The sequence below is a fragment of the Salvelinus fontinalis genome, chromosome 12, assembly GCF_029448725.1.
Source record: "Salvelinus fontinalis isolate EN_2023a chromosome 12, ASM2944872v1, whole genome shotgun sequence".
In the NCBI taxonomy this organism is placed as follows: domain Eukaryota; kingdom Metazoa; phylum Chordata; class Actinopteri; order Salmoniformes; family Salmonidae; genus Salvelinus; species Salvelinus fontinalis.
Genome location: NC_074676.1, coordinates 57,996,682 through 58,010,933, shown reverse-complemented (window position 1 = coordinate 58,010,933; position 14,252 = coordinate 57,996,682). Strand labels below are relative to the sequence as shown.

The 14,252-nt window shown below is 48.4% G+C and overlaps 1 protein-coding gene across 1 annotated transcript in view; it reads left to right on the top strand.

Annotated features, from left to right (window-relative positions):
* crocc2 (ciliary rootlet coiled-coil, rootletin family member 2) overlaps positions 1–14,252 on the top strand; it is a 157,730-nt gene that overhangs the window by 84,805 nt on the left and 58,673 nt on the right. Inside the window, exons 9-13 of the mRNA XM_055941161.1 lie at positions 912–1,118; positions 5,863–5,959; positions 7,435–7,524; positions 10,100–10,249; positions 10,785–10,984. Of these exons, the coding sequence (XP_055797136.1) occupies positions 912–1,118; positions 5,863–5,959; positions 7,435–7,524; positions 10,100–10,249; positions 10,785–10,984 (744 nt within the window). The remainder of the gene's footprint in view (positions 1–911; positions 1,119–5,862; positions 5,960–7,434; positions 7,525–10,099; positions 10,250–10,784; positions 10,985–14,252) is intronic.

The window sequence follows — 14,252 nt, the reverse complement described above, 5'->3', positions numbered from 1 at the left end:
CATGTTCCTCTGTCTGACACGTTAACCATGTTCCTCTGTCTGACACGTTAACCATGTTCCTCTGTCTGACACGTTAACCATGTTCCTCTGTCTGACACGTTAACCATGTTCCTCTGTCTGACACGTTTACCATGTTCCTCTGTCTGACACGTTAACCATGTCCCTCTGTCTGTAGGAGTCTGTCTGACACGTTAACCATGTCCCTCTGTCTGTAGGAGTCTGTCTGACATGTTAACCATGTTCCTCTGTCTGACACGTTAACCATGTCCCTCTGTCTGACACGTTAACCATGTCCCTCTGTCTGTAGGAGTCTGTCTGACACGTTAACCATGTTCCTCTGTCTGACACGTTAACCATGTCCCTCTGTCTGTAGGAGTCTGTCTGACACGTTAACCATGTTCCTCTGTCTGACACGTTAACCATGTTCCTCTGTCTGACACGTTAAACATGTCCCTCTGTCTGTAGGAGTCTGTCTGACACGTTAACCATGTTCCTCTGTCTGACACGTTAACCATGTTCCTCTGTCTGACACGTTAACCATGTCCCTCTGTCTGACACGTTAACCATGTTCCTCTGTCTGACACGTTAACCATGTTCCTCTGTCTGACACGTTAACCATGTTCCTCTGTCTGACACGTTAACCATGTTCCTCTGTCTGTAGGAGTCTGTCTGACACGTTTACCATGTTCCTCTGTCTGACATGTTAACCATGTTCCTCTGTCTGACATGTTAACCATGTTCCTCTGTCTGTAGGAGTCTGTCTGACACGTTAACCATGTCCCTCTGTCTGACATGTTAACCATGTTCCTCTGTCTCACATGTTAACCATGTTCCTCTGTCTGACATGTTAACCATGTTCCTCTGTCTGTAGGAGTCTGTCTGACACGTTAACCATGTTCCTCTGTTTGTAGGAGTCTGTCTGACATACGTGGGGAGTGTGTGACTGCGAGCCGTAGTCTACATGCGGCCTGTATGTCACTGGAGGCCAGGGTAACACCGCACATCGCCCCTAGTGGCCTGGAGGTGTCAGAGCTGGAAAGGCAGCTGAGGGACAAGCTGAGGGAAGCCATGCAGCTGCAGGGACGCTGGGACGCTGAGAAAGTAGAGCTCAACTCCAGGTCTGTCTGTCTGTCTTGCCTGCCTGCCTGTCTATCTGTCTGTCTTGCCTGCCTGTCTATCTGTCTTTCTGTCTTGCCTGCCTGTCTATCTGTCTGTCTTGCCTGCCTGTCTGTCTGTTTGTCTTGCCTGTCTGCCTGCCTGCTTAACAGCCTGTCTGCCTGCCTAACTGCCTAACTGCCTGTCTTGCCTGCCTGCTTGTTTGTCTCTGGGATGAAGAGAAAGTAGAGCTCAACTCTGTCTGTCTTTCAGTCTGTCTTTCAATCTGTATCGGTCGCCGATTTCCCAAAACTGAACACGTCACCCTGAATGTTACAGTAGCTTGCCTTTCTAATGAAAGCAGAAGTGATATAGAATAAAAGGAAGAATGGGTTTGTTCTACAGGACGTCTATGATGTCATGCCATCCGTACATCCCATGGAGTAAAACCAGATCCTAACTGTCCTGATAACTTGACTTTGTGTCAGTTGGATCAAGTCAGGTATTTTCTGTGGATTGTCACCCCTGGCTGGGTAATACAGTAATGCAGGAAAGACAATCCTCTCGGAAGATCTGAATAACCATGATGCTCTGTGTTTCTAGAGCCAAACAGACCTCCCGATCCTCAATACATGTGCCACAACCATCAGAGTATTCACATTCTCAATGGGCATTTGATCTTAGGAGATACACTATGAAGCTACAGGACAGTAACTCCAAACCTAGAGACAGTTACCTAGCACGGGGAACATGTTGCCTAGCATAGGGAATATATTACCTAGCACGGGGAACATATTACCTAGCACGGGGAACATATTACCTAGCACAGGGAACATATTACCTAGCACGGGGAACATTTGACCTAGCACAGGGAACACTTTACCTAGCACAGGGAACATGTTACCTAGCATAGGGAATATATTACCTAGCACAGGGAACATATTACCTAGCACGGGAAACATGTTACCTAGCACAGGGAACATATTACCTAGCACGGGGAACATGTTACCTATTACCTAGAACGGGGAACATGTTACCTATTACCTAGCACAGGGAACATCTTACCTAGCACAGGGAACATGTTACCTAGCATAGGGAACATTTTACCTATTACCTAGCACAGGGAACATATTCCCTAGCACAGGGAACACATTACCTTGCACAGGGAACATATTACCTAGCACAGGGAACACATTACCTAGCACAGGGAACATTTTACCTAGCACAGGGAACATGTTACCTATTACCTAGCACAGGGAACATATTACCTAGCACAGGGAACATGTTACCTATTACCTAGCACAGGGAACATGTTACCTAGCACGGGGAACATGTTACCTATTACCTAGCACAGGGAACATTTTACCTAGCACGGGGAACATGTTACCTATTACCTAGCACAGGGAACATGTTACCTAGAACAGGGAACATATTACCTATTACCTAGCACGGGGAACATGTTACCTAGCACAGGGAACATATTACCTAGCACGGGGAACATGTTACCTGTTACCTAGCACAGGGAACATGTTACCTAGCACGGGGAACATATTACCTACTACCTAGCACAGGGAACATCTTACCTAGCACAGGGAACATGTTACCTAGCACAGGGAACATATTACCTAGCACAGGGAACATGTTACCTAGCATAGGGAACATTTTACCTATTACCTAGCACAAGGTACATATTACCTAGCACAGGGAACATGTTACCTATTACCTAGCACAGGGAACATGTTACCTAGCACAGGGAACATGTTACCTAGCACAGGGAACATGTTACCTATTACCTAGCACAGGGAACATGTTACCTAGCACGGGGAACATGTTACCTATTACCTAGCACAGGGAACATATTACCTAGCACGGGGAACATGTTACCTATTACCTAGCACAGGGAACATATTACCTAGCACAGGGAACATATTACCTATTACCTAGCACGGGGAACATGTTACCTAGCACAGGGAACATATTACCTAGCACGGGGAACATGTTACCTGTTACTTAGCACAGGGAACATATTACCTAGCATGGGGAACATGTTACCTATTACCTAGCACAGGGAACATCTTACCTAGCACAGGGAACATGTTACCTAGCACAGGGAACATATTACCTAGCACAGGGAACATATTCCCTAGCACAGGGAACATATTACCTAGCACAGGGAACATTTTACCTAGCACAGGGAACATATTACCTAGCACAGGGAACATATTACCTAGCACAGGGAACATTTTACCTAGCACGGGGAACATGTCACCTATTACCTAGCACGGGGAACATGTTACCTATTACCTAGCACGGGGAACATGTTACCTATTACCTAGCACAGGGAACATATTATCTATTACCTAGCACAGGGAACATATTCCCTAGCACTGGGAACATGTTACCTATTACCTAGCACGGGGAACATATTACCTAGCACGGGGAACATGTTACCTATTACCTAGCACAGGGAACATGTTACCTATTACCTAGCACAGGGAACATATTACCTATTACCTAGCACAGGGAACATATTCCCTAGCACAGGGAACATGTTACCTATTACCTAGCACAGGGAACATATTCCCTAGCACAGGGAACATGTTACCTATTACCTAGCACAGGGAACACATTACCTAGCACAGGGAACATGTTACCTATTACCTAGCACAGGGAACATATTACCTAGCACAGGGAACATGTTACCTATTACCTAGCACAGGGAACATATTACCTAGCACAGGGAACATGTTACCTAGCACAGGGAACATTTTACATATTACCTAGCACAGGGAACATATTACCTATTACCTAGCACAGGGAACATATTCCCTAGCACAGGGAACATTTTACCTAGCACAGGGAACATATTACCTATTACCTAGCACAGGGAACATATTACCTATTACCTAGCACAGGGAACATATTCCCTAGCACAGATAACATTTTACCTAGCACAGGGAACATATTACCTATTACCTAGCACAGGGAACATATTACCTAGCACAGGGAACATATTACCCAGCACAGGGAACATGTTACCTAGCACAGGGAACATTTTACCTATTACCTAGCACAGGGAACATATTACCTATTACCTAGCACAGGGAACATATTACCTAGCACAGGGAACATGTTACCTAGCACAGGGAACACATTACCTATTACCTAGCACAGGGAACATATTCCCTAGCACAGGGAACATTTTACCTAGCACAGGGAACATATTACCTAGCACAGGGAACATATTACCTATTACCTAGCACAGGGAACATATTACCTATTACCTAGCACAGGGAACATAATACCTATTACCTAGCACAGGGAACATATTTCCTATTACCTAGCACAGGGAACATATTCCCTAGCACAGGGAACATTTTACCTAGCACGGGGAACATGTTACCTAGCACAGGGAACATGTTACCTAGCACAGGGAACATTTTACCTAGCACAGGGAACATATTACCTATTACCTAGCACAGGGAACATATTACCTAGCACAGGGAACATATTACCTATTACCTGGCACAGGGAACATTTTACCTAGCACAGGGAACATATTACCTAATACCTAGCACAGGGAACATATTCCCTAGCACAGGGAACATATTACCTAGCACAGGGAACATGTTACCTATTACCTAGCACAGGGAACATGTTACCTAGCAAGGGGACATATTACCTAGCACAGGGAACATGTTACCTATTACCTAGCACAGGGAACATTTTACCTAGCACAGGGAACATATTACCTATTACCTAGCACAGGGAACATATTACCTAGCACAGGGAACATATTACCTATTACCTAGCACAGGGAACATATTCCCTAGCACAGGGAACATTTTACCTAGCACAGGGAACATGTTACCTATTACCTAGCACAGGGAACATGTTACCTAGCACAGGGAACATATTACCTAGCACAGGGAACATGTTACCTATTACCTAGCACAGGGAACATATTAACTAGCACAGGGAACATGTTACCTATTACCTAGCACAGGGAACATATTACCTAGCACAGGGAACATATTACCTATTACCTAGCACAGGGAACATTTTACCTAGTACAGGGAACATATTACCTAGCACAGGGAACATGTTACCTATTACCTAGCACAGGGAACATATTACCTAGCACAGGGAACATATTACCTATTACCTAGCACAGGGAACATTTTACCTAGCACAGGGAACATGTTACCTATTACCTAGCACAGGGAACATTTTACCTAGCACAGGGAACATATTACCTATTACCTAGCACAGGGAACATTTTACCTAGTACAGGGAACATATTACCTAGCACAGGGAACATGTTACCTATTACCTAGCACAGGGAACATATTACCTAGCACAGGGAACATATTACCTATTACCTAGCACAGGGAACATTTTACCTAGCACAGGGAACATGTTACCTATTACCTAGCACAGGGAACATTTTACCTAGCACAGGGAACATATTACCTAGCACAGGGAACATTTTACCTAGCACAGGGAACATATTACCTAGCACAGGGAACATATTTACTCAGCACGGGGAACATGAGAAGGTTGAGGGTCTCTTTTCATGAGTACTTCCTCAGATCATGCTGTCAGATGCCTAGGCTATATGATCTGAAATGTGTGTGTGTGTGTGTGTGTGTGTGTGTGTGTGTGTGTGTGTGTGTGTGTGTGTGTGTGTGTGTGTGTGTGTGTGTGTGTGTGTGTGTGTGTTTGTGTGTGTGTGTGTGTGTGTGTGTCTCTGTGTGTGTGTAATAGGATCCTGGAGCTGGCAGACATGTTGAAGCATCTCAGAGCCCAGAACAGTGAGAAGGATACAGGCCTTGCTGCCATGAAGACCAGTCTGGACAGGATGGTGAGACACACACAATCACACACACACACACACACACACACACACACACACACATACACACACACACACACACACAATCACACACACACACACACATACACATACAGGATGATGGGACCTCAGGGACCGCTGGGTTGTAGTCTGTTGTCTGGGACCAAAACTTCTAATATACTCCATCACTTCCCTGCTGACTGTCATGAGGCAGGAGGCAGTCTTGGGCAGTATCGGGGCAGTCTTGGGCAGACTGGGGAACTCTGGGGCAGTCTGGGGCTGTCTTTGGCAGTCTGGGGCAGACTGGGGTTGTCTGGGGGCAGACTGGGGCAGTCTGGGGTAGTCTGGGGAAGTCTGGGGTATGTCAGGGGTGAGAGGGGATGGGGATACCCCCACTCTGTGTGCGCCCGCCAGACCCCATGGTTTCCTGTATGTTTGACCCCTATGGTTACCTGTATATTTGACCCCTATGGCTTCCTGTGTGTTTGACGCCTATGGTTTCCTGTATGTTTGACCCCTATGGCTTCCTGTATGTTTGACCCCTATGGTTTCCTGTATGTTTGACCCCTATGGCTTCCTGTATGTTCGACCCCTATGATTTCCTGTATGTTTGACCCCTATGGCTTCCTGTATGTTTGACCCCTATGGCTTCCTGTATGTTTGACCCCTATGGATACCTGTATGTTTGACCCCTATGGCTTCCTGTATGTTTGACCCCTACGGTTTCCTATATGTTTGACCCCTATGGCTTCCTGTATGTTTGACCCCTATGGTTTCCTGTATGTTTGACCCCTATGGCTTCCTGTATGTTTGACGCCTATGGTTTCCTGTATGTTTGACCCCTATGGCTTCCTGTATGTTTGACCCCTATGGTTTCCTGTATGTTTGACCCCTGTGGCTTCCTTTATGTTTGACCCCTGTGGCTTCCTGTATATTTGACCCCTATGGTTTCCTGTATGTTTGACCCCTATGGTTTCCTGTATGTTTGACCCCTATGGTTTCCTGTATGTTTGACCCCTATGGCTTCCTGTATGTTTGACCCCTATGGTTTCCTGTATGTTTGACCCCTATGGCTTCCTGTATGTTTGACCCCTATGGCTTCCTGTATGTTTGACCCCTATGGCTTCCTGTATGTTTGACCCCTATGGCTTCCTGTATGTTTGACCCCTATGGCTTCCTGTATGTTTGACCCCTATGGCTTCCTGTATGTTTGACCCCTATGGATACCTGTATGTTTGACCCCTATGGCTTCCTGTATGTTTGACCCCTATGGCTTCCTGTATGTTTGACCCCTATGGCTTCCTGTATGTTTGACCCCTATGGCTTCCTGTATGTTTGACCCCTATGGCTTCCTGTATGTTTGACCACTGTGGTTTAATGCATTTACATTTATAATCCCAGCCCCTGTCCCCACAGAGGACTTTGTTAAACATAATTTGTTCTTAACTGACTTGCCTAGTGAAATGAAATAAAAAATGTTCCAGGAGACAAGCAGAGCGGAAGACAGGGCAGAGATGGACGACTTTCTCTCAGAGATAAACATCCTTCAGAAGGTCCTAACCAGCATCACACAGGTATTCAGCCTGCTGCAGGTCCTAACCAGCATCACACAGGTATTCAGCCTGCTGCAGGTCCTAACCAGCATCACACAGGTATTCAGCCTGCTGCAGGTCCTAACCAGCATCACACAGGTATTCAGCCTGCTGCAGGTCCTAACCAGCATCACACAGGTATACAGCCTGCTGAAGGTCCTAACCAGCATCACACAGGTATTCAGCCTGCTGCAGGTCCTAACCAGCATCACACAGGTATTCAGCCTGTTGCAGGTCCTAACCAGCATCACACAGGTAGCCAGACCAGGCCTGGGCCTAACCAGCATCACACAGGTATTCAGCCTGCTGCAGGTCCTAACCAGCATCACACAGGTATACAGCCTGCTGAAGGTCCTAACCAGCATCACACAGGTATTCAGCCTGCTGCAGGTCCTAACCAGCATCACACAGGTATTCAGCCTGCTGCAGGTCCTAACCAGCATCACACAGGTATTCAGCCTGCTGAAGGTCCTAACCAGCATCACACAGGTATTCAGCCTGCTGCAGGTCCTAACCAGCATCACACAGGTATTCAGCCTGCTGCAGGTCCTAACCAGCATCACACAGTTATACAGCCTGCTGAAGGTCCTAACCAGCATCACACAGGTATTCAGCCTGCTGCAGATCCTAACCAGCATCACACAGGTATTCAGCCTGCTGCAGGTCCTAACCAGCATCACACAGGTATTCAGCCTGCTGAAGGTCCTAACCAGCATCACACAGGTATTCAGCCTGCTGCAGGTCATATCCAGCATTGCACAGGTATTCAGCCTGCTGCAGGTCCTAACCAGCATCACACAGGTATTCAGCCTGCTGCAGGTCCTAACCAGCATCACACAGGTATTCCTCCTGCTGCAGGTCCTAACCAGCATCACACAGGTATTCCGCCTGCTGCAGGTCCTAACCAGCATCACACAGGTATTCAGCCTGCTACAGATCCTAACCAGCATCATACAGGTATTCAGCCTGCTACAGGTCCTAACCAGCATCACACAGGTATTCAGCCTGCTGCAGATCCTAACCAGCATCACACAGGTATTCAGCCTGTTGCAGGTCCTAACCAGCATCACACAAGTATTCAGCCTGTTGCAGGTCCTAACCAGCATCACACAGGTATTCAGCCTGCTGCAGGTCCTAACCAGCATCACACAGGTATTCAGTCTGTTGCAGGTCCAAACCAGCATCACACAGGTATTCAGCCTGCTGCAGGTCCTAACCAGCATCACACAGGTATTCAGCCTGCTGCAGGTCCTAACCAGCATCACACAGGTATTCAGCCTGCTACAGATCCTAACCAGCATCATACAGGTATTCAGCCTGCTACAGGTCCTAACCAGCATCACAAAGTTAGCCAGACCAGGCCTGGGCCTAACCAGCATCACACAGGTATTCAGACCAGGCCTGGGACTATCATATCACTATCAGTGCTTTTTTATCAGTGCCGGTTTCCCAGAACCAGATTCAGTCCTGGAATTTAAATTAAGAGATTGCTTTTGAAATGGTACCCTATTCCCTAATAGTGCACTACTTTAGACCAGAGCCCCTATTCCCTATATAGTGCACTACTATAGACCAGAGCCCTATTCCCTATTATAGTGCACTACTTTAGACCAGAACCCTATTCCCTATTTAGTGTACTCATTTTACCCAGGAACCATAAGGCCCTGGTCAAAAGTAGTGCACTACATAGGTAATATGGCCCTGGTCAAAAGTAGTGCACTACATAGGTAATAGGGCCCTGGTCTAAAGTAGTGCACTACATAGGTAATAGGGCCCTGGTCTAAAGTAGTGCACTAAATAGGGAATAGGGCTCTGTTCTAAAGTAGTGCACTACATAGGTAATAGGGCCCTGGTCTAAAGTAGTGCACTAAATAGGGAATAGGGCTCTGTTCTAAAGTAGTGCACTACCTAGGTAATAGGGCCCTGGTCTAAAGTATTGCACTAAATAGGGAATAGGGCCCTGGTCTAAAGTAGTGCACTAAATAGGGAATAGGGCCCTGGTCTAAAGTAGTGCACTAAATAGGGAATAGGGCTCTGTTCTAAAGTAGTGCACTACATAGGTAATAGGGCCCTGGTCTAAAGTAGTGCACTATATAGGTAATAGGGCCCTGGTCTAAAGTAGTGCACTATATAGGTAATAGGGCTCTGGTCTAAAGTAGTGCACTACATAGGGAATAGGGCCCTGGTCTAAAGTAGTGCACTAAATAGGGAATAGGGCTCTGTTTTAAAGTAGTGCACTACATAGGTAATAGGGCCCTGGTCTAAAGTAGTGCACTACATAGGTAATAGGGCCCTGGTCTAAAGTAGTGCACTATATAGGTAATAGGGCTCTGGTCAAAAGTAGTGCACTATATAGGTAATAGGGCCCTGGTAAAAAGTAGTGCACTACATAGGTAGTAGGGTGCCATTTGGGACACATTCTCTTACGTTGTAATCCAAGACGAGCCTTAGTCTGGGTGTGAGAAGCTAGCCTTCTGTATGTGTCGTAGTTCTTTAAAGCAAAGTTACTCAGGATGTTGCCTTCTCTTTCTCCAACCCCGTTCCACTTCCTGTTCAGCTGGTTCATGGTGGTGAGGATGGTAATGTCTCTGGTGGTCAACCTTCGTCCTCCTCCTCCTCCTCACCTCTCCGGGGCCGCACTCCCCAATGCAACAGCACCCTAATGGCTGTCAAAGGTCTCCTCTCCCAACACCAGATACAAACACAGGTCAGACAAATCCCTCGCTCAACATGGGAGTCCAGTCTTGGGGTCAATTCCATTTCAATGCCAGTCAATGCATGAAGTCAAACAAAGACCCACATGTTCCTCATTGAAAAGCATGGAAGAGAATAGGAAATGGAATGTCAGTGTACTTCCTGAATTGACTGGAATTGAAGTGTTATGGACCCCAAACCTGAAGGTACTTGTAGTCTCGGACTATCTACAGACTTGTAGTCTCACCCTACACATCTTGGACTATCTACAGACTATTCACAGACTGTCTTGGACTATCCGACCGTCTTGGACTATTCACAGACTGTCTTGGACTATCCACAGACTGTCTTGGACTATCCACAGACTGTCTTGGACTATCCACAGACTGTCTTGGACTATCCGACCGTCTTGGACAATCCACAGACTGTCTTGGACTATACACAGTCTGTCTTGGAAAGACTCATACAAACATAGTGATAAACAACTGGTGATGTAACAAAGGGCTTTATACATTTGATTGATTGATTGAAATGTGATTGATAAACAGGACCTGCGTAGCCGGCTGGATGCAGCCCTGGAGCAGGTAGATATTCTACATAGGAATCTGCAGGAGCAGGAGGAGGAGAGGAGGGACCTGGAGGGGAGGATGAAGGAGGTGCAGAAGGAGAACCAGCAGGTTGAGAGGAGTCTGGAGGAGAAACACAGAGACAACCAGAGATTCCACACCTCCCTGGACCTCCTCAACAGGTAACAACGTGCTAATGTCTGGGGGGGGGAGGAGGTCTGGGAGAGTGTCCCGCAGGTCTGGGAGAGTGTCCCGCAGGTCTGGGAGAGTGTCTCGCTGGTCTGGGAGAGTGTCTTGCTGGTCAGGGAGAGTGTCCCGCAGGTCTGGGAGAGTGTCCCGCAGGTCTGGGAGAGTGTCCCGCAGGTCTGGGAGAGTGTCTCGCTGGTCAGTGCGGGGCGTCTGTTGATCTGTTGCTCCTGTGTGAGGTGTCGGGGCTGCAGTTGAGGGCGATGTTCTTTAGGGTCCTGGCGAAGGTGGGCACTGTTGCCTTGTGTAGATGGTCGTAAAAGCTATTCATGTCTAGGGTGAAGTGGTTTAGTTATGAGGCACAAGTCACAGGAAATACTTGCATTTACCTGCTGTATGGTAGCAGGGTGGAAGTCTTTTCGTGGTAGCAGGGTGGAGATAACCACTTGTGTGTTGGGGAAAGTATAGAAGCTTTTTCAATCACTCCCTTGAGTGCTGTGGCCACCCTTTCCTGCTGTGCTCTCAGGTCGTTTGTGCCTGTGTGTATTATTATGTGGCTGGGTGAACCTAGTCTGTCCTCAGACAGGGTGAACCTAGTTGGTCCTCAGACAGGGTGAACCTAGTTGGTCCTCAGACAGGGTGAACCTAGCTGGTCCTCAGACAGAAGGTCTAGGGGGCGCTGGGTGTTTGGACATGTCGCCGCTATGGTCAGGATCTGAGATGGGCTGTTCTGCTGGCTTCTCTGCAGGGGGGGTGGGGGGGGGGGGTGCTCTCTAGTGCGCTCTCTCTGTCACACACCATCCCCCTCACCTTCTCCTCCAGCACCCTCACCCTCTCCTCCATCCCCCTCACCCTCTCCTCCAGCACCCTCACCCTCTCCTCCATCCCCCTCACCCTCTCCTCCATCCCCCTCACCCTCTCCTCCAGCACCCTCACCCTCTCCTCCATCCCCCTCACCCTCTCCTCCATCCCCCTCACCCTCTCCTCCAGCACCCTCTCCTCCAGCACCCTCACCCTCTCCTCCAGCACCCTCACCCTCTCCTCCAGCACCCTCATCCTCTCCTCCAGCACCCTCACCCTCTCCTGCATCACCCTCTCCTCCATCGCACTCTCCCTCTCCTCCAGCACCCTCATCCTCTCCTCCAGCACCCTCAACCTCTCCTGCATCACCCTCTCCTCCATTGCACTCTCCCTCTCCTCCAGCACCCTCATCCTCTCCTCCAGCACCCTCGCCCTCTCCTCCAGCACCCTCTCCCTCTCCTCCAGCACCCTCACCCTCTCCTCCAGCTGAAACTGTTTGGGGTTGCCCTCAACCAATACTGTTCCAGACTTGTACAGGTAGACATTGGCTGACTCCTAGTCCTCGTTGGCTGACTCAGAGTCCTCATTGGCTGACTCAGAGTCCTCGTTGGCTGACTCAGAGTCCTCGTTGGCTGACTCAGAGCCCTCGTCGGCTGACTCAGAGCCCTCGTCGGCTGACTCAGAGCCCTCGTCGGCTGACTCAGAGTCCTCGTTGGCTGACTCAGAGTCCTCGTTGGCTGACTCAGAGTCCTCGTTGGCTGACTCAGAGTCCTCGTTGGCTGACTCAGAGTCCTCGTTGGCTGACTCAGAGCCCTCGTTGTCTAGTATTCTGAGTTTACACCCGTCACTAACACCCCCCCCCCCCCCCCCCCCCCTCTTAACAGAGGGGTAGTGTGTTAATATAGCACTGTGTCATGCAAGGGGATGGTCTGGTTAATATAGCACTGTGCCAGGGGATGGTCTGGTTAATATAGCACTGTGCCAGGGGATGGTCTGGTTAATATAGCACTGTGTCATGCCAGGGGATGATCTGGTTAATATAGCACTGTGTCATGCCAGGGGATGGTCTGGTTAATATAGCACTGTGCCATGCCAGGGGATGGTCTGGTTAATATAGCACTGTGCCATGCCAGGGGATGGTCTGGTTAATATAGCACTGTGCCAGGGGATGGTCTGGTTAATATAGCACTGTGTCATGCCAGGGGATGGTCTGGTTAATATAGCACTGTGCCAAGGGATGGTCTGGTTAATATAGCACTGTGCCAGGGGATGGTCTGGTTAATATAGCACTGTGTCATGCCAGGGGATGGTCTGGTTAATATAGCACTGTGCCAGGGGATGGTCTGGTTAATATAGCACTGTGCCAGGGGATGGTCTGGTTAATATAGCACTGTGTCATGCCAGGGGATGGTCTGGTTAATATAGCACTGTGTCATGCCAAGGGATGGTCTGGTTAATATAGCACTGTGCCATGCCAGGGGATGGTCTGGTTAATATAGCACTGTGCCATGCCAGGGGATGGTCTGGTTAATATAGCACTGTGCCAGGGGATGGTCTGGTTAATATAGCACTGTGCCATGCCAGGGGATGGTCTGGTTAATATAGCACTGTGCCAGAGGATGGTCTGGTTAATATAGCACTGTGCCATGCCAGGGGATGGTCTGGTTAATATAGCACTGCGTCATGCCAGGGGATGGTCTGGTTAATATAGCACTGTGCCATGCCAGCGGATGGTCTGGTTAATATAGCACTGTGTCATGCCAGGGGATGGTCTGGTTAATATAGCACTGTGCCATGCCAGGGGATGGTCTGGTTAATATAGCACTGTGCCAGGGGATGGTCTGGTTAATATAGCACTGTGCCAGGGGATGGTCTGGTTAATATAGCCCTGTGCCATGCCAGGGGATGGTCTGGTTAATATAGCACTGTGCCAGGGGATGGTCTGGTTAATATAGCACTGTGTCATGCCAGGGGATGGTCTGGTTAATATAGCACTGTGCCAGGGGATGGTCTGGTTAATATAGCACTGTGTCATGCCAGGGGATGGTCTGGTTAATATAGCCCTGTGCCATGCCAGGGGATGGTCTGGTTAATATAGCACTGTGCCAGGGGATGGTCTGGTTAATATAGCACTGTGCCAGGGTATGGTCTGGTTAATATAGCACTGTGCCATGCCAGGGGATGGTCTGGTTAATATAGCACTGTGTCATGCCAGGGGATGGTCTGGTTAATATAGCACTGTGTCATGCCAGGGGATGGTCTGGTTAATATAGCACTGTTACAGGGGATGGTCTGGTTAATATAGCACTGTGTCATGCCAGGGGATGGTCTGGTTAATATAGCACTGTGCCATGCCAGGGGATGGTCTGGTTAATATAGCACTGTGTCATGCCAGGGGATGGTCTGGTTAATATAGCAATGTGCCAGGGGATGGTCTGGTTAATATAGCACTGTGTCATGCCA